Source organism: Jaculus jaculus, chromosome 6 (genome assembly GCF_020740685.1).
Source record: "Jaculus jaculus isolate mJacJac1 chromosome 6, mJacJac1.mat.Y.cur, whole genome shotgun sequence".
Lineage (NCBI taxonomy): Eukaryota > Metazoa > Chordata > Mammalia > Rodentia > Dipodidae > Jaculus > Jaculus jaculus.
Window position 1 is genome coordinate 139,227,949 of NC_059107.1, and position 24,783 is coordinate 139,252,731.

Genomic DNA, 24,783 nt, shown 5'->3' on the forward strand with positions numbered 1-24,783 from the left:
CTTTCAACTTCACAACACTGAGGACCAAGCCTCCAACCCAGAGTCCTTGGGGAACAAACCATACCCAGCTCAGGGCGATGTCGTTGTTGGAAGGTTGAGGATAACATTGCAAATGTCTGTTAGTGCTTCAGGATATTTGGAGCTCTGTCTATCATGTGACTAATGAAAGTGTCTTGCAGGGCTATGGGGAGAGAAAGGTCACTATGAATATAGGAGGTGGATACAAAGCCCCAACTATAAAGTTTCCATAGACAGCACTGAATTGAAAAAAAAAAAAAAAACCCCTCAATATCAGGTCTGCTCTGGGCCCTAAGCCCTCTAATGGGCTCATGGGCTCCTGTGCACATTAAGGTCCAAGAAGTACTATGCCAGTCTGAGCCCTAGTCACACAGACATTCACATTTCTTTCTTTCTTTATTTTATTTTTTAATTTTTTTTTATTTTTTTATTTTTTGGTTTTTCAAGGTAGGGTCTCACTCTAGCTCAGGCTGACCTGGAATTCACTCTGTATTCTCAGGGTGGCCTCGAACTCACAGAGATCCTCCTACCTCTGCCTTCCAAGTGCTGGGATTAAAGGCGTGCGCCACCATGCCTGGCTACATTCACATTTCTTTAAACATCATTTGAGTCAGATGCTCTGGGCCTTGCAGAACTATTTCCTCTGTCTAGCATGCAGTTGTCCCCTTTCCCTTCACCACTGAGGACATGTTCCAGCACCCTCAGGGGACATCTGAAACCACCAGTAGCTTACAAGCCTTTTATATATGGGGGTCATTTCCTCCAATGCCTCGATATCTGTGATGAAGTTGAATTTAGTGATTAGGACCCATAGCTCATAGTAAAAGAGAAAATTATTACTGTATTGTCACAGAAGTTATATGAAGGTGATCTTCTTTGAAAATGGCTTCTCTTTGAAACTCCTGACTTGTCAGCATTGCTCCTCTTACACTTTGGACTCATTACGAAATGAAGCAAGGTAACGGGAACACAAGCTGTGTGACGACATGACCACTCTGATACCAAGATGGCTGCCAGGAGGCGAAGAGGCAGGTATCACCTTCAGTGTGGTTTTGTTGGCTAGAGGGGCGATGAAATGAAGCTTTGTGCTTGATGAGGCAGAGCGACATGGCTTGGGATTTCATCATGCTACTGAGAGTGGTGCACGATTTAAAATGGCAGGGTGGGGCTGGGGAGATGGCTTAGCAGTTAAGCGCTTGCCTGTGAAGCCTAAGGACCCCGGTTTGAGGCTCCATTCCCCAGGACCCACGTTAGCCAGATGCACAAGAAGGTGCACACATCTGGAGTTTGTTTGCAGTGACTGGAGGCCCTGGCATGCCCATTCTCTCTCTCTGCCTCTTTCTCTCTCCGTCTGTTGCTCTCAAATAAATTAAAATAAATAAATAAATTTAAAATGCCAGACGTGGTGGCTCACACCTTTAATCCCAGCATTTGGGAGGCAGAGGTACGTGGATCACCGTGAGTTCGAGGCTACCCTGAGACTACATAGTGAATTCTAGGTCAGCCTGGACTAGAACAAGACCCTACCTCGAAAAACCAAAAAAAAAGAAAGAAAAAGAAAAAAAGTCAGGGTGTGATAGTAGATCCCTTTAATCCCAGCACTCGGGTAGGAGGATAGCCATAAATTCAAGGCCAGCCTGGGTTGGAGTGAGACCCTGATTCAAAATACACACACACACACACATACACACACACACACACACACACACACACACAGAGAGAGAGAGAGAGAGAGAGAGAGAGAGAGAGAGAGAGAGAGAGAGAAAGAGAGAGAGAGAGAAAGAGAGAGAGAGAGAAAGAGGGGGGGGGGAGTTTAAAACTTAAAATTATTTCCAGAATTTTCTATTGGACAATTTCAGACCACAGGTAACTGAAACCACAAAAAGCAATCCCACTGGGGAATGGAAGCTGCTATACTTTCCCTCTGTTCTCTGTGTGGGGAGTCTCTCACCACGCTCCCTTATCCCATGACAATCCTCATAGTATTGCAATTGAACTATCTTGTCCATTCATTTGTGAGGTAATACAGAACAGGTACCTTGTCATGTCTCCACAATTACATACACTGACAGATTCATAGCAAATGATCAATAAAAGGATCAAGTGTCTAAAAAAGTAGACTGTTACAATGAAAATTAGTTACCAAAATACGGGGCTGGAGAGTGGCTCAGTTGGCAAAAGCATAAGGGTTTAAGTCCCTAGCTCCCACATGAAAGCCGGAATTGGTGGTATACCTATAGTCCTAATGCTAGGGAGACAGAGACAAGAGGCACCCAAAGGCTTGCTAGCTATCTTGAAAAACCAAATGGTTGAGCCTTGGATTCAGCCAGACACCTTGTTTTAAAAAATAAGGTGGAAAGCAATTGAAGAAGACACCTCTGGCCTCCATGCATATCTAGATGTGATTGCACACGCATCCACACATACATGTGTGTACAGATATGCATATACACATGCACACACACCACACACATATCCACATCAAACAAAAAAACAAAAACCATTGCTGCTCATGTTAGTCCATGTTCATAATCCCAGCACATGGTGGGAGGTAAAGGCAGATGGATCTAGACTTTGAGACCAGCATAGACTACACAGTGAGACTCTGCCTTAAAACACACACACACACAACCCCACACAAAATGAAGCAAGCCAACCCAGGATGGACTACCAATACTTAATCTGTGGGTTGGAAAAGCATGAGTTTTATAATATAATGCTAAACAGAGATAGCACAGTGCTAATAAAACCAAAGAAAAGCATGGTGAAGGGTGGGGAAGCCATTCTCAGCTTTGATGATTGGGAAGGCCTTGTTTTCTTTTTTTTTTTTTCCTTTCTTTTTTTTCTCGTGCTGGGCACCAAACCCAGAGCCTTACAGATCCCTAAGCTAGGAAAGCTTTGAATGAGATGACAAGACTCCATTGTGGGTTGTCATGAAGTTTGAAAGATGCATGATGAGTTCCTCCTCCAGGGCAGCAGAAGTACTAGGGAACTGAGACTATAAAAGTGGGTCCATCCCATTGTCACAGGGTTTTAAACTAGCTGGGGCTGCATCCTAAGCCAAGGGAAAGACACAGAAAGCTTTTAGATAGGATAGAACCAGTTTAAAAGTGTTGCAGAAAGAGTAATCTGGGGCTGGAGAGATGGCTTAGTGGTTAAGGCTCTTTCCTGCAAAGCCTAAGAACTCATGTTCGAATCTCCAGGTCCCACATAGCCACATGCACAGTGATGCAAGCATGCAATGTCACACATGCACACAAGGAAGCACATGCATCTGGAGGTTGTACACAGCTGCCTGAAAGACCTGGCATGCCCATTTTCTCTCTCTCTCTCTCTCTCTCTCTCTCTGTCTGTCTAAATTTTAAAAAAAATTTGAAAAGAAAGAGTAATATGGCTTTGGTGTACACAGTAGGTTCAAACCTACATTCATAATGTGACTGGGTTGTGGTACAGCTGGCTGGCCAGGTCCTTTGGTGGAGAAAGTCAGAGGTATCAGGTGCTGGAAGTCCAGTTTTCCCAGTCTCAGAAGGTATAAAAATCCCTACTACATCTTCCATTGGATGAGACCAACATTCCTTTTCTCAACATTTTAAAGTTGGAAGCTACCACAAAATTAAAATTAAGTTCCCCCTTAAAAATATTGTTAGGTAAGCTCAAGCTTTGGAGGACCACAAGCCATTACAGTATGCTGGGGAAAAACACTTTTGTCATTGTTGTTGTTGTTTGGAGGCAGGTATAGTGATGGATGCCTGAAATCTTGGCACTTGGGAGATGGAGGCAGAAGGATGGTGAGTTCCAGGCCAGCTCCATTGTTAGATTCTGTCTCAAAAATCACAGAGGGGTGGGGGGAGATAAAGAAAGAAAGAAAGAAAGATAGAAAGAAAGAAAGAAAGAAAGGAAGAAAGAAAGAAAGAAAGAGAGAAAGAATGAATATGAATGAGTTCCAGATCTCTGGAGCTCTAACTCTGAGCAGGCACGACCATCAGGGAATTTATAATCCTATTAGCATAGCAAGATGGACATTAAAAAAGTGGAATTAGTGCCAGGCAGTATTGAAAGTTTACTCCCTTAAAAAATAGCACTTTGACCAAACACATTGACTTCATTATTTAAATTAATTTTATCAGAAATTATAGCATGTTTCTCTTGGTCTTTTTTTTAAAAAAAATTTTATTGACAACTTCTATAATTATAGCCATGATGATTTCCTACCTTCCCCCACTTTCCATTTTATAAATTTACTCTCCATCACATCTCCAGCCCCTCTCAATCATTCTCTCTTTCATTTTGATGTCATCATCTTTTCCTTCTATTATGAGGGTCTTGGGTAGATAGTGCCAGGCACAGTGAGGTCATGGATATCCAGGCCATTTTGTGTCTGGAAGATTGCACTGTAAAGAGTCCTACTCTTCCTTTGGCTCTTATATTCTTCCATCACCTCTTCTGCAATAAAGCCTTGAAGGGTGTGATAGAGATTTTTCAGTGCTGAGCATACCTCTGTCACCTTTTCTCAGGACTGTGTTGCCTTTTGAGTCACCCAGAGGTCACCACCATCTGAAAAGAGAAGTTTCTCTAACCAAAAGTGAGAGTAGCATTAATATATGGGTATGAACATTTAAAAAGTGCTTACAGGGCAGTTTGGTGAGCATAATATATGCATTTAGCCAGATACCAGCAGGTGTCACACCTCTAGGGCTCATGACTTCCCCCATCATATGCTTTTGACTATATTTTTAGTATCAGGCATGCATTCTCTCCCATGGGGTGGGCCTCCAGCCCAATTAGAGAGCGGTCGGTTTCCCCCATAACAGACATGTCACTATTGCACCCATTGGCTCATTTGGCCTGGCTGGCCAAACTTGAAGCTTTCAGTCTCCACTGTTATCACCACTGATGACTTTTCTCTCCCACAGGGCTATATGTAGTGTAGCTCTTTCCAGATTTCTGTCATCTGGTTTCCAGGAAGGAGATTTTCAGCTGATTTCTCAGTGACCCTGCAGCTAAAGAATGTGGAGTCTTCAGCAATAGGTTCTTACCATCTGTTTCTGGTGGGAAGCAAAGAGCCTTGGCAATGGCCTATAATGTTTTGGGAGCATAAGCGACCACTCTGGCCAACAACTCACTAGAAAGTATCCCATCCTTGGCACTGAAAATTTTCTAGCAACAACTTATGGCTTCTGGGTATATCATTATCCAGAAAGGTAGGTTTTCATATGGCTTAAAACATCTTAAATTTTGTTTAACACTTCTTTAATTCAATCTCTTCCCCTGACCTTGCTTAGGCCATTCCACCCCCAGTAATCGTTCATCTACTTACATGTGTACAATCCCATCCCCTTACTTACTCTTCTCTCCTCCCTCCCTTATAGACCCTTTCTAGCTTACTGGACTCTGCTACCAATTTTTACTCCAACTCACATACAAGCATAAACATTTGTATCTGGGATCCACATATGAGACAGACATGTGGCATTTGTCTTTCTGAGCTTGGTTACCTCATAATCCTTTCCAGATCTATCCATTTCCCTGAAAATGTCATAATTTCATTTTTTCTTTACTGCTGAATAGAACTCCATTGTATAAATTACCACATCATCCTTATCAGTTCAGAGACATCTAGGCTGAATCCATTTCCTAGCTATCGTGACTAGAGTGTCAATAAACAAGGTTGAGCAAGTATCTCTAAGGTAATGACAAGAGTCCTTAGGATATATGCCTAGTAGTGCTATAGCTGGATCATATGGTAAATCTATTTTTACCTGTCTTAGGAACTTCCACACTGATTTCCACAATGGCTATACCAGACTACATTCCCACCAACAGCGTAGAAGGGTTCCTCTTTTTTCACATCCTCGCCAACACTTAATGCCATTTGTTTGCTTGACGATAGCTATTCTGACAGGAGTGAGATGGAATCTCAGTAGTTTTGATTTGCATTTCCCTGATAGCTAAGGATGTAGAACATTTTTTAGATGTTTATAGGCCATCTATATTTCTTCTTTTGAGAACTCTCTTTAGTTCCTTAGCCCATTTTTTAATTGGATTGTTTGATTTCTTATTATTTAGGATTTTTGTTGTTGTTTTTCTTTGTTTTGTTTTTGTTTTTCGAGGTAGGGTATCACACCTCTGGTCCAGACTGACCTAGAATTAACTATGTGGTCTCAGGGTGGCCTCGAACTCTCGGTGATCCTCCCACCTCTGCCTCCCGAGTGCTAAGATTAAAGACATGTACCACCATGTCAGGCTATTATTTAGATTTTTGAGTTCTTTGTATATTTTGGATATTAATCTTCTGTCAGATGGATAGCTGGCAAAGATTTTCTCCCATTCTCTAGGTTGCCTCTCTGCTCTATTCAAAGTGTCCTTTGCTGTAAAAAACAAAAAAAACAAAAAAAAAAACAAAAAAAACTTTTATTTTATAAAAATAATCTAATTAGGAAAAAAATCCAATATAATTAAAAATGAGTTTGCAAGCTAACTGGAAATTCTGTGATACAATAGGTTATATAAACTATCATCTTATATTTTCCATAGCAGTTAATAAAGTGTATCAGAAAGGAGGAATTAATCAAAAAGGTGTCACTGTTTTTCATATTAGCAAGAAGGTAGGCACACATTTGCCTAGACCTTAGAAGTGTTCAAAAGCTTTCTTTTATATCAATCCTCTCCTATCAGCAGGCAGAGTTTTTTTTCTTTCTGCTTGAAATCTAAGCTGACGCTTGACCGGCAACGGGCGACCCTGCACAGCTACAATCACACTAAGACAGAAGCATCACCTCTTAGAGTCCCGGGATTAGCTTTGTAATTTCATGAGGTCCCAGTGGTTGATTCGTGGTTTTATTTCCTGAGCAACTGGGGTTATATTCAGAAAGTCTTTGCTTATGCCAATATGTTGAAGGGTTTCCCCTGCTTTTTCCTCCAGCAGTTTCAGAGTTTCAGGTCTGATATGAAGGTCTTTGATCCATTTGGACTTGATTCCTGTGCATGGAGAGAGATAAGAATCTATTTTCATCCCTCTACATATATCCAGTTTCCCCAGCACTATGTGTTAAAGAGGCTGTCTTTTCTCCAGTGGATATTTTTGGCATTTTTTGTCAAAAATCAGATGGCTGTAGCCGCCTTAATTTACATCTGGGTCCGCTATTTTGTTCCATTGATCTATGTGTCTGTTTTTGTGCCAGTACCATACGTTTTATTACTATGGCTCTGTACTGTAGCTTAAAATCAGGTATGATAGTACCACCAGCTCCTCTTGGTCTTTTTAATAGTGAGCAGTGGATGCATAAAACCAATGTCAATTTCCTGGAAAGAGAATTTTTTTCTGATCAGAAGTTATTCTAAAATGTTCCGTGGAAGCTACTGTGGATGGGGTGAGGGGGTGCACCTGACACCCATATGACGGGCTGTAGAATCTTTCTTCCCCCACTGTTCTGTGAATCATGCCCTCCATGACCTGGTTTCTGATTGCTTCCTCTGGTTACATTCCCATGGTGTTTCCACACATTGCTCCTATTTGTTTTGTCTCCCCTGGCTTGTTGCCTAGGCTATAAACAGTGAGGGCAAGGACCCAGGCCATTTTAGTTGCCATGGATTTAGAAATTGACCAAACCAAATCAGGCATGGTGTTACACCTCTATAATCTTGGTACTTGAGAGGTGGAGGTAGGAGAATCAGGAGTTCAAGGTCAACCTTGGCTACATAGCGAGTTCAAGGTCAACCTTGGCTACATAGCAAGTTCAAGGTCAGCTTGGGCTACATTGGACCCTGTCTCAAAAAAGAAAAGAAAAGAAAAGAAAAGAAAGAAAAAAAGAAAGAAAGAAAGAAAGAGAAATTGGCTAACCACTGAAGTAGTTTCCTGACGTGAATATCTTCTGACAATGAAATTAACTCACATTTCTTCATTTTGCACTCTTTTGACTCCCACCTCACAAAGTTGGTCACTTCTTTCAGCCTTCATGGTAATCTACTAACTCTGCAGTTGTTCTGGGCTGTGAAGGATAGGGAAGCTAGTCCCATATGCACATATCGGGGCTGTGGACACATTTGGTACAGTAGTTGCTATGACATGCCCCTAACTAGATGGAACGTCCTTGAATACAGGACTGCACGGGATAGGTGATGCACCCCAGCCCCTCACATTGCACTAGATAGAATGCTAGTGGTGACAAATACCAGAACCTGTGGGAGCCACACCTATCTCCCAGTTACTTGGGTGGTTGGGACAACAGGGTTGAAAATGTAAGGTCATTGGCCTGGGGATATGGCTCAGTGGTTGAAGGCACTGGCTTGCAAAGCCTGCCATACCAGGTTCAATTCTCCAGCATCCAAGTAAAGCCAGCTGCAAAGTGGCATGTGTGTCTGAGATCCCAACAGACTTATGAGAGGTGGAGCCAACGTTGGGAAGCAGAGTCAATGTTTATTTGTAATCTGAAAGTTCATTTGCAGCTGCAAGAGACCCTGTCTCAAAGACTGTGGAGGAACACAGGCACCCTGAAGTTGTCTTTGACTTCTGCACGTATGCATGCCATGGCACACACATGTGCAGGAACATGCATATACACACACATGTGCAAAAACAAACAAATGAACAATAAATACATTGAAATGTTTTAAAAAGAAGTTCAAGGTAATTCTATGTTGCAGAGTTAATTTGAGGCCAGCCTGAGTATCTTGGCTAGACCCTGCCTCAAAATAAAATTTTCAAAAATGGGTTAGGGAAATATAGCTTAGTGGTGGAGAACTAGACAGAAACATGTAGGGCCCTAAGTACTATAAAAAAGAAAGAAAGAAAGAAAGAAAGAAAGAAAGAAAGAAAGAAAGAAAGAAAGAAAGAAAGAAAGAAAGAAGGAAAGAAAGGAAGGAAGGAAGGAAGGAAGGAAGGAAGGAAGGGAGGGAGGGAGGGGGGAACAAACAAAGGAAGGAACGAAGGAAGAAAGAAAGAGAAAGAAAAAAGTTTTCTTTACTTGCCATTGTAAATTCAGAGACAAGGCAGTTTTTCAGATCTGTTTATCTACACCTCAGTGATATAGTAAAACACAGGTGCCTCCCTCCTGTGCATGGCCACCCAGCAATATTCTGGGTTTTTCTGGCTATTAGTAGACATAGCTGTGTCTCCTTATTCAGGTGAAGTAGGCATGGGAGAGAGATGGCTTGCCTTGGCTGTCAGACAAGCAAACTTTCTCAGAAGCCACCAGTCACTCTTCTCTGTCTCAATGACCCAATTGCATCCAAGACCTTTCTTGAATTAGGCAAGGAGAAGAAGAAACAGGACAATTTTGGACTAATTATGTATACCCTCGGAGCTAAATGAATACTTTCCACCTTTCTATTCTGTTTTAAATATTTTATTTTTATTTATTGATTTGAGGAAGCTGCAGATAGGTAGATAGGGAGAGAGAGAGAGAGGGAGAGAGAGATAGAATGGGTGTAGCATGGCCTCCAGCCACTGCAAACAAACTCCAGATGCATGTAGCGTGTGCCACCATGTGCATTTGGCTTATGTGGGTACTGGGGAATCAAACCTTGGTCTCTAGGCTTCACAGGCAATGCCCAACTGCTAAGCCATCTCTCCAGCCTGCCATGTTTCTTTTTGTTTTGAAGGTTTTTTCAAAATTTATGTCTAGCATTGGTGGTATAGTGGTGAGCACAACTGCTTTCCAAAATTTATGTCTGACAAATTAGAATGCTTAACAAAACTAATCAAAAAGGTAAGATGGCCATATCATTTATGATAACATAATGCCAAGTAAAAATATTATGATAATAACTAGATTCAGAAACAGGGTACAAGTTCAAGATAATAGGAAAAGTACCTCTTCAAACATTTGCTGGGTTTTATATATGTGGTAGACTTTTTTTAGGTAATATCCACCAATCACACCAAATCATTTACCCATGCCCTTGAGTCTTATTGTCCCAAATTGATTCTGGCTTGGAGTATGGTTTTCTTTGGATAGTAGGGCATCAACAAACATGACATAGCAGATGTTCAAGGAGTTCTTGCACTTGGAGGTTTACCCAGAAAGGTGTGAAGAAATTCAGGAGAGCCCCATGTGGGAGGGAACCCTAATATCACCTGCTCTTTTGCTGCTACTTAACAAGAAATGAGAAGAAAGGGGACAAGGTCCCTCACATTTCCTAAAATATGTCATTTGTTGACTGAATCCTTTAGAAACTTGATTAGCTACACTTAGAACAGACTTTTCCTAAAGAGTTATTGAACTTTATTCAAAAATAAATGTAAGGACAGGTGGCTAGGGGATGGATGACTCTGCGGCCGAACACAAGCTTGGCATGCACAAGACCCTTGTTCAGCATCCAAAAAATAAAAATTTTAAAAATCTGAGAATCAAGTGACACCAACAAGGTCACTGACAGTTTGTTCCCTGGAGTCCTCTTTAAGATAGGTAACTGATATAGATGCCCAGAAAATTTAAAGTGTGTCTCTGTGTCCCCAAAGGATGGGGCTGGGCAGGAAGTCAGCACTTTCAAAACTTGAGTGAGAATAAGCCACCTTCTGGGGTTTGCTGCCTCAAACGCAGCTTGGTGAAAGAATAGACAAATTTTGTTTCTGTGTGTTCCCCTTTAACAAACACTGGCACCAAGAGCTACCTTTTGGGGCTGGAGTGATGGCTCAGCAGTTAAAGGCACTTGCTTGCCTCTGCTGGCCTGGGTTCAATTCCTCAGTACCCTTTGTAAAGCTAGATTACCAAAGTGGTTCATGTGCCTGGAGTTCATTTGTAGCAGGGCAAGAGGCCCTGGTGCACACTCATTCTCTCTCTCTTCCAGATCAGATAGTTAAGGTACATAGATAGATAGATAGATAGATAGATAGATAGATAGATAGATAGATAGATAGGCAGATGATAGATGATATATAGATAGATGATAGGTGATAGATATATAGATAGATGATAGGTGATAGATATATAGATAGATAGATACATAGATAATAGATAGATAGATAGGTAGATAGATAGATAGATAGATAGATAGATAGATAGATAGATAGATAGGCAAATAGACAGACAGACAGACAGATAGAGCCACCTTTAGGTAAACTAGTTCCCCAGCTTGTTTCCACACCCCAAATTGCTGAAGGCAGCAGTTTTCACCTCAGCACCTATCGTATATCTGGACACTCTAGCGTGAAAGTCTATTGTGAAACACACCATGGGCCCACTGGGGTCAGGAAACAAGTAGACAAGCACTCCTTTCACTGACTAATTGTAGTCTTTACAGACATGGCTTTAGACCCTTGTACATGAAGTGCTTTGTACGCATTTATACGGATGTGTACAATGTAGCCTTGGGAAGCCAACAGGTCATGTGATCTAATACTTCTGCACAATTATATTAAGCCTTCTTTGATCTTCCTGGGGGAAAGTAGAAATTGGGTAATGTATCTGAGGGCCTCTCTGACCTGTGCCATTAGGGCTCATCCCAACCATTTCCAATGAAGGCAGGAGGTTGGTCAAGCCCCACAGATACCTCGTCTATCTACACGATAGGAGGAGTCTGCTTAGCAAGGTTACACCGCGAGTGAATTGAATGATACTGCAACTTCAAACTCCAATGTGAGCATAGCATCAAGCATTTAGGAAATATATGTAGTGACAAACATTGATAAATATAAAAGACGCAGGTCAACCAAGGCCATTCAATGACAATCTTTATGTTCATTCCCTAACTCCTTTACCCAGAAAACTTCTTAAGGCATTTGAATACCCCAGTAATTAATGACTTTGGGCCTGCTGGTTATTTGTGATTCAATTAAAAGAAAAACAAATCATGACTTAAAATGGTTACTTATAAATGTATAAGGAATATTTGTCATACCATGGCATATTGCAATTAGCCTTAGGAAGGAAATTAGTGGAAAGCTTGTCCAAAAAAAGTTTTTTTTTAAGTTCACAAAAAATGAATGTCTTTAGAGAAGAATGTTCTGGATTTGGTATGCTTAGTGGTAAGAGTAAAATAAAAGACAAACCCATGAGTTACGGCTATTCTCAAGAGGAAGTGGCATGTCCAGTACATGCTAAGCCATGGTGGCGAGAACATGGGGCTGGACTGGGCATCTGTGTCATCCCCACCAGCTTAACCAAGGGCTTTAGGGGTGCTTTGTTGTGTATATAACGGGCTGTTTCCAGGCTTTCTCTTCCACACTGTTGTCTGTTTCTCTCGGTGACGTCTGACAAAGCTCAGAGGTCTTCCGAGTCTGGAATTTTGGAAGACTTCCTATGCAGGAATTCTAGTGAAAAGGCTGTTGGAGAGACTGGCCTCGATTCTGGAATGTGCTCCATCTTGTATTTCTCGATGTATGGTGCGGCTACTTCCCAAACCTGAGCAACGGGGACAGAGCAAAGTTCAACGATTGACAACACGGTTTCCACATGCTATTAACCATCAACCTCGTCCCATGCCAAAACATCCTCTCTGCCTGACCAAACACGGCAGCTGCCTGCTCGCTTGTATTTTAGACCATTTGACACATGGCCTGTGTTGATTAGCTGCTGAATGTATTAAAGGTTTGAACAATACAAAGTCCAAAACGATTCTCAAGTTTTAAAGGTCCTAAGCTGTTTGCTCTTCCCAAGCCAAACAAGCAGGCCTACAAAAACAAACAGAATGAGGAGATTCACTGGGGACCCAGTGAAGAATGTTTGCTCCAGAGTATAATAGGGCCAAGCACTTTCTAAAGCAAGATGTAAATGGTGATTCCGGACTCTTTCAATGCCTACCAGTGCTTTGTGCTCTTAGCCCTGGTTGTCCATGTGGCCAGTGGCCCAGCCCCATAAGCACACTTGGGACAAGTCAGAATTTCAGCTTCCACCCCTCAGCCCAGACCTACTGACCTGCAAACACTTTCTCAAAGCATGCCCAGGAGATTCACATGTATATTTAAGTGTAAGAAGCACAGCCTGAACTCCTTTTCTAGTTTTTGCCTCTACTCACTATTTTCTTTTATGTCTAGTATCTTTTAAATTCAAAGGCACTGTTTTTGGTCTGTAGCTGCTTTTTCTCCAGTTGGCCCTGACTTCCAAGGAGAATTTCCTAGTCTGTGCCCTTAGAAAATGCATTCTTGCAGGCCTGGAGAGATGGCTTAGTGGTTAAGGCGTTTGTCTGCAAAGCCAAAGGACCCCAGTTCAATTCTCCAGGACCCATGTAAGCCATATGCATAAGGGGGCGCATGCATCTGGAGTTCGTTTGTAGTGGCTGGAGGCCCTGGCGCACCCATTTTCTCCCTCTCTTTCTCTGCCTCTTTCTCTCTCTCAAATAAATAAATAAAATATATTTGAAAAAAAAAATGAAAATGTATTCTTAGCTGGTGTGGTAGTTCATGCTTATAATCCCACTGTTCTTGGCTCTAGAACATGCTCAGGCAAGAAGATTGTCTTAACTTTGAGGCCAGCCTGGGCTACATACTGAGTTCTAAGCTAGCATGAACTACAGTATGAGATACTGTCTCAAAAAAAATTTTTTAAAAAAAGGAAAGAAAAGAAAATGCATTCTTTCATAAGCTAGCCCCAGCAGATACCTTTTAAAATTGGTGACAGGGAAAGAATGTCTCCTTAAAGAATATAGGGTGCACTTTGAAGTGAGAGATATGAAGATCAAAGGGAAAAGTTGTTTCCCAGAGCAAAGCTGTAATTATGGGAGAAATCAAATGATTCTAGGGAATGGAATAAAATTAATCAAAAGGCTTGGGCATCATATATATATGCATTATAGGTGCAAAAGGCATAATATATATATATATCTCAAATATATGTTATATGTAAAAATATATGCATTATATACATATAAGTATATACATACTAGAATGCACTAACATACATACACATATGTAATATATATACATATATATATATACATCAGTCTGCTGGGCAGCGGTATCCACAAGCTACGTCTATGGTAACTGTAACCAAGGGAAAGAAGCGGTGGCAGAATCCTGTATCTCCTGCAGTCAGATGGGGCAGGCCCACAGCAGAACCCTGGGCCACGGCCTGATTGAGGCACCTGTGCTAACACCACCAGAAAGAGACAGTACCTTTAACGAGTGCATCTGCCAAGGAGACCGATGAGCTATTCATCTCATGCAGTCCCCCTGAACACTGTCCCCCATCTCCATTTAAAACTCATTTCAGCTCCTACTCCTTCAATAGTCAATGTTTGCCTGTAACATGCGACACTGTGGGGACTAGCGCGTAGCTTCTTGGTAGCCTTGTAAGTCTCTTCTGTACTTGTGTGTACACTTCCAAGGAGCAGCAGGAATGAATATAAAAAGACATTGCCTCCGCACTCCCAGCTCGCACTTTGTTTCCCAATCACAACCAAAAAGCCAAGCAGTAAGCAAGCAGCTTGCCTTTTGATCAAGAAGCAGCCTGTGTGCTGCCTCAATGTCCGGGGCCATGAAGCGATCTTTTATCCAGGGCCTACAGAGAAAGAAGATCACCCCATCAGCCAAGCCCTGATTCTGCCAAGGTTCACGGTCCTGAAATGGTGTAACTTCCAGAGACGTGTTGACTTCACCTGACAACAGAGCGCACCAGGTCATAGACCTTCTCCAGGGGAGTGGTCGTCTTCAGTGGGCGTAGGAACTCTATGCCCTGGCAGGCGGCAAGAAGCTCGATGGCCAGCACTAAGACAAAAACGTCAAGGCAATGGTTGATTAAAGTCTGAATTCATGCTTCAGGGACAGACACCCAACACAGTTACAGCCCTTGTCAGCCAGCTAACAGACCAATGCTCTGTGCTGGGAGAATGCAGCTGCCTCGGTATGAATCACCATTTTTGCTATTGTGCTGTCCTTTGAGACAAGGTCTCATGTATCCTAGGCTAGTCTAAAACTCTCAAACTCACTATGTAGCAGAGGTTGACCTTGAGCTCCCAATCTTCCTGCCTCTACCTCCCAAGTGCTTGGACTATAAGCATATATGATCATTTCTGGTTTATATAGTACGGGAGGACCTGGGGACTCGTGCATCCTAAGCTAGCATGTTACTCACTGAGCTACATCCCTGGTCCCTAAGTTATAGATTTAGACTCACTTTTTCTAACCAATTTGCTATATCTTCAATGGCGAGGGTGAGTATTGAAACACCAGGATGTATCTAGGAAGATGTCCTTGAGGGTACACAAGCAAAATCTATTATTTCCCCCATTCATTTTTGATGTCATAAGGCTAAGAAAGTCATAACACATAGCCAGCCTTGGTCTGGAGTCCCAGCTCTATTAAATAAGATGATTTTCTTTTCCATTTCTAGCTCTGTGGGTATAATGCAAAAGTAGACAGAATTACAAGATCTTTTTCCAGATCCATAATAGAGTCTTCATCCTCTCTCGGTGTGACCTGTTTTGTACTAACTTGAATTCATAATGTGCTTCATAAGCTGAAAGTTGAGAAGTCAAATACTCTATTTGGGTTACCACTGTGAACCAAAATATCCAGGAAAAAAAGCCACACCTACATCAGTGCTTCTGCAAGGCTAGTGGACATTAGAACTTTTTGGTTGTGGTGGGTTAGAATGGTGCAGATTCAGAGCCAGATCATCTTGGACTATCTTTAGCCCCCTCACTAGCTACTCCTTGCCTACCTCTGTGTTTGATCGAACATCCTTGTGACTGTCAAGTGAAATCTTCTGGTATGCATTAACTTGGTGGACCACTCAGCTTCTAGCAGCCCCAAAGTGAGTATCATCAGAAAACCTAAGGCAGCGACTTCCCTGCTTTGCTATAATTTGTCTCCCTAATGTTTTCATCATTGTTTATTTTAAAAATGCCTTATTTGTGACTTTATTTTGTTATGTATCTATAAAAACTTCATGAAACAGTATCCACATTGCAACAAGTTACTTGGGACAATCTGAATTTTTGCTCCCAGGATAGGATTACTGCTATTTAGCTCAAGAAATAAACCATCTCTTATTCCCTTTAAGGTCAGAATTGTGTTTTATGCTGATACAGTTTAAACAGTTTGATTAATGTTAAGCTTCTAAAATAATTTTCTTGGCAGTTTCAAATAGTGGAATCCAGAGTGGTTTAATATTGAATTATAGTTATAAAAATTCTTAATAATATACACAGTTGAAAATATAGAGAAACATACCTTTCAATGTTCAACTTGCATTGAAGTTATGGTGTATTCTTAGCTAAAAATGACTATATGGATATGCAGATTTTATGGAAAACTGTTGGCAAGATATTAATTTCTACAATTTCACCAAAGTTTTGAGTCTTTAATTTAAAGATTTCATATGGCCATTACAAGATTAGTTCTAGAGAAGTGAAAGCCTTATTTGTACATTAACTGGCTCCTTCAGACCTTTTACATGAGTCTGTGTGTCCAGTATTATAAGCAAAGAGAAGTATAAGTCTAAAAATAACTTAAAGACTGGAGAGATGGCTTGTGCTTGACCGAAAAGCCTAAGGACCCATATTTGACTCTCCAGGTCCCGCATAAGCCAGAGGTACAAGGTGACACAAGCGTACAAGGTCACATATGCGCACAAAGTGCTGCACATATCTGGAGTTCTTTTTGCAGTGGCTGAGGCCCTGGTACACCAATTCTCTCTCTCTCATAAAGGATTATAAAAAAATAAAAATAACTTGAAATTTATAAGTTAAGACTTAAGTGGAAACAGAAAACAGTTATTATTCATATTGATCAAGAAGTTGAGTGTTGGGGGGGGGGGTGCTGGAGAGATGGCTCAGCAGTTAAGGCACTTGCCTGAAAAGCCTAATGACCAGAATTTGATTCCCCAGTACCCACATAAAGTCAGATGCACAAAGTGACACATGCATTTGGAGTTCCTTTGCAATGGCTAGAGACCCTAGAGTGCCCATTCTCTGTCTGCTTCTCTTCTCTCTGTCTTCCTCTGATTGCAAATAAATAAATAATAAAAATGCTTTTTTAAAAAATTATTTATTTATTTATTTGAGAGCGACAGACAGAGAGAGAAAGACAGATAGAGGGGGAGAGAGAGAATGGGCGCGCCAGGGCTTCCAGCCTCTGCAAACGAACTCCAGACGCGTGCGCCCCCTTGTGCATCTGGATAACGTGGGTCCTGGGGAGTCAAGCCTTGAACCGAGGTCCTTAGGCTTCACAGGAAAGCATTTAACCACTAAGCCATCTCTCCAGCCCCAATTCAACTTTTTAAAAAACATTTTTGGGCTGGAGAGATGGCTTAGTGGTTAGGCGCTTGCCTGTGAAGCCTAAGGACCTCGGTTCAAGGCTTGATTCCCCAGGACCCACGTTATCCAGATGCACAAGGGGGCGCACGCATCTGGAGTTCGTTTGCAGTGGCTGGAGGCCCTAGTGCACCCATTCTCTCTCTTTCTATCTGTCTCCTTCTCTCTCTGTCTGTTGCTCTCAAATAAATTAAAAAAAAAAGTGATAAACAAAAAAATAAAAATGAATAAAGAATATCAATTTTTAAAAAAGTTGAATTGGGGCACTTGATGGGTGAGAAAAAAGTATTTCTCAGTTAAAGCCACATATTGGAATAAATTATGATAAATTGCCAAACCAGACTCATTGTGCAACCCCAACTTCACAGGCATCTCAAAGATCTAACTCAAATCACATTCTCCATTCATGGAGATTTCACCTTGAGTCATGGAGCACATAGAGAACAAGGGAAGTGTGGAGAAGCGAAAGGGTGCTGGCTTTTTATTTATTTATTTTTGTAGTCAGTATAGGGAAGTGGTTAAGGCAATAGATGTCACAGTACAAGTCACATTAATTAAAACTACCCTAAGGAGATAAATAACAATGCTCATTAAATACATTGTAAATCTATAGACTACTTAGGTTAGGAGAGACTGCCTAGTGCTTAAGGCATTTGCCTGTGAAGCCCAAGAACCCAGGTTCAATTCTCCAGCACCCATGTAAGCCAGATGCACAAGGGGGTTTGGACTTCATTTGCAGTGGCTAGGGGCCCTGGCACACGTATTCACTATCTATCTGCCTCTTTCTCTCTTTATCAAAATAATTAATAAATGTATAAAAATATGTAGAGAGACTACTGAGATACATTACAGATTTGTCTATTCCTTTTGTCTACCTCTGAGACTAACTTAAACTTGTATTTCATGATCTTGGCTGCACATCCCCTTCCCTCCCTTCAGACCTCAGCTTCCCTGCACTCTTGACACTGTTCCCTTTGAGGTCTCTCCTTCCTCCAATTGTCATTTATATAGCTTGGGACCTCTTTCATCCCCAGGCAAGGTCCCTGCTCCCACTCTTCTTTCGGTCTTACCTGTAATATCCTGCTCAGAGAGCCTAACCAATCTCCTTAATCCCAGTTCTTCCCTGAGCTTTGACATCTGTACTTAGAGGGCTTATAAGTGTCTCCACCTCAGTGTATCCCCAAAGCAACTTGTTTTGTGCAAACCCCTCCATTTCTGTCAAAGCATTAGTGCTGAAGACACATATGACATACATGCAAACACACAGTTGTCCATATGTGGTGTTCAGGTCTTAATCTTAGATTCTTCTTTGGAGATAGTCATTTCTGGTCCCTGCATAGTAAATCAGGTTCAGTTATTTCTTACTATAATTCTTTTCTTTCTTTCTTTCTTTCTTTCTTTTTTCAAGGTAGGGTTTCACTCTAACTCAGGCTGACCTAGAATTCACATGTAGTCTCAGGGGGTGGTCTAGAACTTGTGGCGATCCTCCTACCTCTGCCTCCTGAGTGCTGGGATTAAAGGCATGCACCACCATGCCTGGCTCTTCCTACAATTCTTCACTTTACTTAAGAACTTTGTTCATTTCTATGGAGCTTTCAACGTCTGCTTTTCTGTACAGATTTTAGTTTCCATGAGAACAGAAGCCATCTCATTCGCTATTCCACCTACCGCGTGCATATGGCCGATACCTTTCTACCCTAGCTAATGGAATCACACTTTCTGTACACCCACACCAGCTACTTACACAATGAATAATGATTAGCTGATTTGATAAGCAGGATCTATCTCACACTTCATAACCCACACCACTGGATTCTGAGATTTGTAGGTATCTGTTATGCATCTATAATCAAAACAAACTTAAGTAATGGTCATGCTTGCAATATAAATTGCCAATTGTTATTTTTGTGTGTTTGCTTATTTCTTGTTAATTGTCCTTCCCTGATATAAGTGGAGATAACAACACTGATAAAAGCAATATCAATCATCTGGACTGATAGTGCCAACCTTAATGCCAGGCAAACATTTGAGCAACAAGTCTGTACCAGGCCCTGGCCTGAATGGTTGAGATTCATCCAAAGATGTGTCCAAGGCAGACAAGCTTTCCAGGTACCCTGTGCTGAGGATGCCCTTGCATGCCCTCATGGAAAAGCAAACAAACAACTCTATCTGAGACACTGAAGGATGCCAGGAAAGGCAAGAGGGAAAGAGCACCAGTTCTTGCTCTGGCGAGGTCATGAAGGAGGGCATGTGTGAAGAAATCTGGACAGCTACAAGGATGGAACAAAAAAAGGGGGGGAACCCCAAGGCATTAGCCCTTGGGGACAGAGATACAGGGAGACAATCCAGCAAGGTGCTGAGAGAACAGCGAATGTAACGTGCCTGGCTTCTGCCCTCGTGGAAACTAAAGTTCTAGACAGAGAAACAGACATTGGCCTGCTTGGCAGGTCCCCACAGGACCACCCTGTGGTTCCCAGGTAGAGAATGACATAGACAGGACAGGCAGAAGCCAGATTTTGCCAAGCTGCTAAGCTCCAGGAAGAGGTGTGGATGTGGTTTTGCACACTAGGAGGAAATAACTTTTCAGCAAGGGTGTGGCATGCTCTGCATTCTGTTTGGAGAAGCAAGCTGTTTTCTTGTATGTGGCAACCGTACAGGAGATTAATCAGATGATGGGTTTGATTTGGCATGACTTCAAGCCAGGGTTGGTTTACTGATGAACTAGATATGAAGCCAGACAAGGAAAACTCTTAAGCTTGGGGTCAGAGAACTCTGTTTAATGTAGAACCATCTCATTGAAATGACACGGTGGTACACTGGTAGCAAGAGCTGGTAAGGATGCAGTGAGATAGTTGTTCTCAGACACTGCTGATGGGAATGTACCATGGTGTGGCCACTATGGAAAGCCATCTAGCAGCTCCTCAAACAAATGAATGAGAAGTTACCATGTAGCACAACAATTTTAGTCCAAACAAGTGAGGACATATAAAACCTAGTATTTTTTTTTCTATCAGTATTTTCATATCAGCTAAAATGTGAGAACAAACCAGTGTCCCTCAACTGATAGGCAGATAAGCAAAATGTGGCTTATTTATATACAATGGTATATTACTAAGGCAACACACACACACACACACACACAAAACAAAGTACTAACACATGCTACAGCATGAATGAAACTTGAAAGCAGTGTGCTATGGGAAAGAAGCCAGCTTTGAAGGAATATATACTGAATGATTCTATTTATATGAAATAACCATCATGGATAAAATCTATAAGGTTGTCTAGGGGTGAGGGAAATATGAAGAATGGGGTACTAATGAGCTAAAGGGTGCAGGTTTTTTAAGAGAGAGGTGAAAAATTTTATTTTTATTTATTTATTTGTTAGAGAGAGAGAGAGAGAGAATGGGTATGCCAAGGCTTCTAGCCACTGCAAATGAACTCCAGACACATGCACCACCATGTGCATATGGCTTACCTGGGATCTAGGGAATCGAACCTGGAACCCTACGCTTTGCAGGCAAGGGCCTTAACTGCTAAGCCATCTCTCCAGCCTGGGAAATGAACATTTTTAAAGCTGATTATGGCGATGGCTGGACAAGGCTGTGAATATACTAAATCACTGAATTGTATAATTTAAATGGGTAAATTATATCTCATAATGGCCATTTTAAAATGCTCAATTCTCACATCTATTTTTAATTAGTAATACTCTTTTGTCACCTAACAATATTTTTACAATACTATTGAATCCACTTAAGAGCCTAAAGGAAGTTGAAAAGAAAGAAATTTCTCTTTGATTCAAAGGGAAGCAGCAATTAAGAATGCAGAGAGCAATTAAGAGGTAGATAAATCTCCTGTAATGCTTCTTTGTCAACAGGTTGGACCTAAATCTTACTAACTTCATTAGACAATGGGTCAGGAATGCCTGAGGAAAAGAATAAAGCCGGGCATTGTGGCGCACACCTTTAATCCCATTACTTGGGAGGCAGAGGTAGGAGGATCACCATGAGTTCGAGGCCATGCTGAGACTACATAGTGAATTCCAAGTCAGCCTGGACCAGAGTGAGACCCTACCTCAAAAAAATAAAAAAAAAAAGTGACCTTGGATTGGAAAAATGGCTAAGTAGTTAAGTAGTTAGTTAAGGCATTTACCTACAAAGCATAAGGACCTAGGTGTGATTCCCCAGGACCCATGAAAGCCAGACGCAAAAGGTGGCACATGTGTCTGGAGTTCGTCTGCAGCAGCTGAAGGCCCTGGCATGCCCATTCCCTTTCTCTCTCTCAAACAAAATAAATTTTTAAAAAATTAATGACCTCATGTGACCTCACAAATAATCTACCAGCAATACACAGCATCAGTCTTCCCATAGGAAAACACACCCAGTTCTTCAGTGAATCTAAAGAATGAAGGAACTGGACATGGTGACATATACTTGTAACCTCAGCACTTCAGATGTGGGGAAAGAGGATCAGGGGCTCCTGGCCATCCTTGGTAGCGTAGCAAATTTGAGGCTACCTTACACCACATGAAACTGTTACCTCTTAAAAACAAAAGCCTCGGCTGGGGGTGATGGCTCAGTAGTTTAAGCCCTTGCTGCATACACATGATAACCTGAGTTTGGATCCCCAAAACCCATGTAAAGCTGGACGCAGCAGCATGCATCTGTAACCCCAGACCTCCTGTGCTGAGACGGGAGGCAGGTGCAGGAGAATCCCAGGAGCTTGGGAGTCAGTTAGCCTGTCATTGCAGTGGGGAACAAGAGAGCCCACCTCAGAGAAGCCAGAAGGCGAAAACCAACACTTGGGAGTTTTCCTCTGACCTCCACGTGCACACCATGGCCTGTGGCTGCCTGAACACACACACACACACACACACACACACACACTCTCTCTCTCTCTCTCTCTCTCTCTCTCTCACACACACACACACACACACACACACACACACACACAAACACGAAGCGAAAACTCAAAAAGAATTTTAAAAAGAAATTTGGAGGAAAAAACCCAAAATACAAACAAACAAACAGAAAAGCATGGAGGAAAGCCAAGGACAAGGACTGTTCTAGATTAAAAGAAGCTTAGAATCATAACCACCAAAATTTAAATGCGGGCCTTGAAATCTGATTTTTACAAAACCCAGTGGAAGAACTGAGATTCTGTAGCTGGAAAATTTTGAATATGCATTTGGTGGTGATTCTAGGGCTCAACTGTTGAATTGTGCCAGATGTGGTAATGGCATCCTGGTAGAGAAGAAAGCATTCATAGTTAAGGGAGGAAACGCACCATAACAAACTGGTAATATCGCTGAGATTTGCTTGAAAATTATCCTGGGAAAGGGGAAGCACTTATATGAGCTGTTGAGTCAGGGTGAGTGAGATGTGAGGGTTCACTCTCCTTTCTCTGCTATCTGTGGGGAGTTCCCCAACTCTTAGCCTCAGGGCATCACAAGCTGTAAACGCAGGCTGTGCTCTCTTCCCTAGAGTTTCTGGGAAGAGGCCTGGGAATCTGCTTTTCTTTCTTTTCTTTTCTTTTTTTTTTTTTTTTTTGAGGTACGGTCTCACTTTGACCCAGGCTGACCTGGAGTTAACTTTGTAGTCTCAGAGTGGCCTCAAACTCACAGCGATCCTCTTACCTCTGCCTCCCTGAGTGCTGGGATGAAAGGCGGGCGCCACCACGCCCGGTGGCATCTGCATTTCTAATGAGCTTCCAGTAATGCTGATGCTATGGGCAGGGATGCCCCCTTCTGAGAAAGATCTAGCGAAAGAGTTTATGGGTAAGAGAAATGTGCCATTCTGGACTTTCTGGTATTACCTTGCTCCACGTGCTCAATGACCCTGAGGGCCTTCCGGGCTGCCCATCCTCCCATGGAGACGTGGTCCTCGGTGGCAGCACTGGTCGACAGCGAGTCCACAGATGAAGGGTGGCACAGGGCCTTGTTCTCGGAAACTGCAAGAGAGCCGCAACAGTTAAGACGTGCTCCTAGGAGGAAGAAAAAGAACCCGACAAAATGACACACGCCCCCCAAAGTCTCCACAGCATAGAAGACCCTCCAGGAGCTCTTGGCCATGACTCAAACACCATATGGTACAAAAGGAAAAGGAAACAGGTTATTTTTCTCCCAAAGTGAGAATTCTGAAACTCTAGTGGGTTCTGGGATAATGGCATAAAGATCTGAGATCCTCATGTTACAATGACCATACTGAAACTACGGGAAGCCCTTAGTGTGCCAGGGAGACTCAGGGGACAACAAATATGAAGGCAAGGCTCATACACCCAAGAACAATTGGCTTATGTTGGCAGAAGAGCTGGGTTGTAATGTAGGGTGACATGCATTTGAGAATCGAGGCTGGACTGACAGCTCTTGAAGAATATCCAACAAGTGAGCTTCAATGTGATGCACGTAGGTGTTGCGGGCTTACGCAATCACAAGTGATATCTCTGAGAGGTGAGTGCCAGTCCCACCCTGGAGCCTCTCGAGCTTGAATTTACATATTAATTCCTCAGGAATCTTATTATAAAGCAGATACAAAGTTTCCCAAGAGCCCCAAGACTGCTCTTGACAGCAAGTCCCCATGAGATGCTACATTCCTGATACTACATGTTAAGTAGCAAGGACCTAATTTACCAAGTTCCTCCTCTCCATAGAAGTCAGGTGAAACTTGAATGTTTTCTTCTCTTCCATTGACCTTGAGAATATCTCTCCTTCTTTTCTACGCTTAAAGGTATCCTGTCCAGCAAGAATCCATGGTTTAAATTAGGGTGATCAAGGGGCCCTGGTTCTTCCAGGACATCCAGACTGGTGTCTACGCTGACAAGAACCCTGTGGTGAAGCTTTTCAGAAAGATTACAATTGAGCAAAAAGATCAACGAATGACTGAATAAATATGATGTTTTCATTAAGAAAGCAAGCCGAGCAATGTCAATAGGCAAGTTGGGAAGCCAAACTCATCCAAACCCTGCGCGGCAGGGTCCACAGTGTTCTCTAGAAATCAATCGCTGCTCCCCACTATCGTGGTATAGTGAGAGTCCTTTAAGGATGAGTTTGAACAGTGAACAAGGAGATGATACTGGGCCAGAGAATAAACTGAGGCAGTGGTCCTTACTGGTTGCCTGTGTTGAGGTTTAGTGCAGCTTGGATGAGAAAGGAAGCAAGAGCAACATTATTAAATAGAAACCAAGAGTACCAAGATTTCTTTAGTTCTCATGATATGCTAGACATGGCTTCCAAGGACTTATATGTATTAGTTCATTTAATCCTCAAAACAACCCCGTTAGGTAACTTTAGCATACTGAATTTCATGCAGCAGTAAGTCGAGGATTGGGGGGTTCAGAGGCTTGGCATGACACAGTAAACAGCAGTCTGGGATTTACATTCAAACCGATGCTTTCAATTACCCATCATCTTATCCTGTCTTTTTGTTGTTGTTGTTGTTGTTTGGTAGGATTGATAAGGAAAAAATACAAGTTACCCTGTTAGGATGGAGTTTTGGATAAAAAGACAAGTTGTTTTTTAATACAAGTATTTAAATCAAGTAATTAAAGCTGGGCATCCTGCATTATTGCTTACTA

At 42.0% G+C, this 24,783-nt stretch overlaps 1 protein-coding gene across 1 annotated transcript in view; it reads right to left on the bottom strand.

Moving 5' to 3' along the window:
* Window positions 1-11,830: 11,830 nt before the first annotated feature.
* Hal (histidine ammonia-lyase) overlaps window positions 11,831-24,783 on the bottom strand; it is a 29,614-nt gene continuing 16,661 nt past the window's right edge. Inside the window, exons 17-20 of the mRNA XM_004650192.2 lie at window positions 23,026-23,160; window positions 14,551-14,659; window positions 14,384-14,453; window positions 11,831-12,359 (exon numbers count right to left, since the gene is read on the bottom strand). Of these exons, the coding sequence (XP_004650249.1) occupies window positions 12,219-12,359; window positions 14,384-14,453; window positions 14,551-14,659; window positions 23,026-23,160 (455 nt within the window). The 3' untranslated portion in view covers window positions 11,831-12,218. The remainder of the gene's footprint in view (window positions 12,360-14,383; window positions 14,454-14,550; window positions 14,660-23,025; window positions 23,161-24,783) is intronic.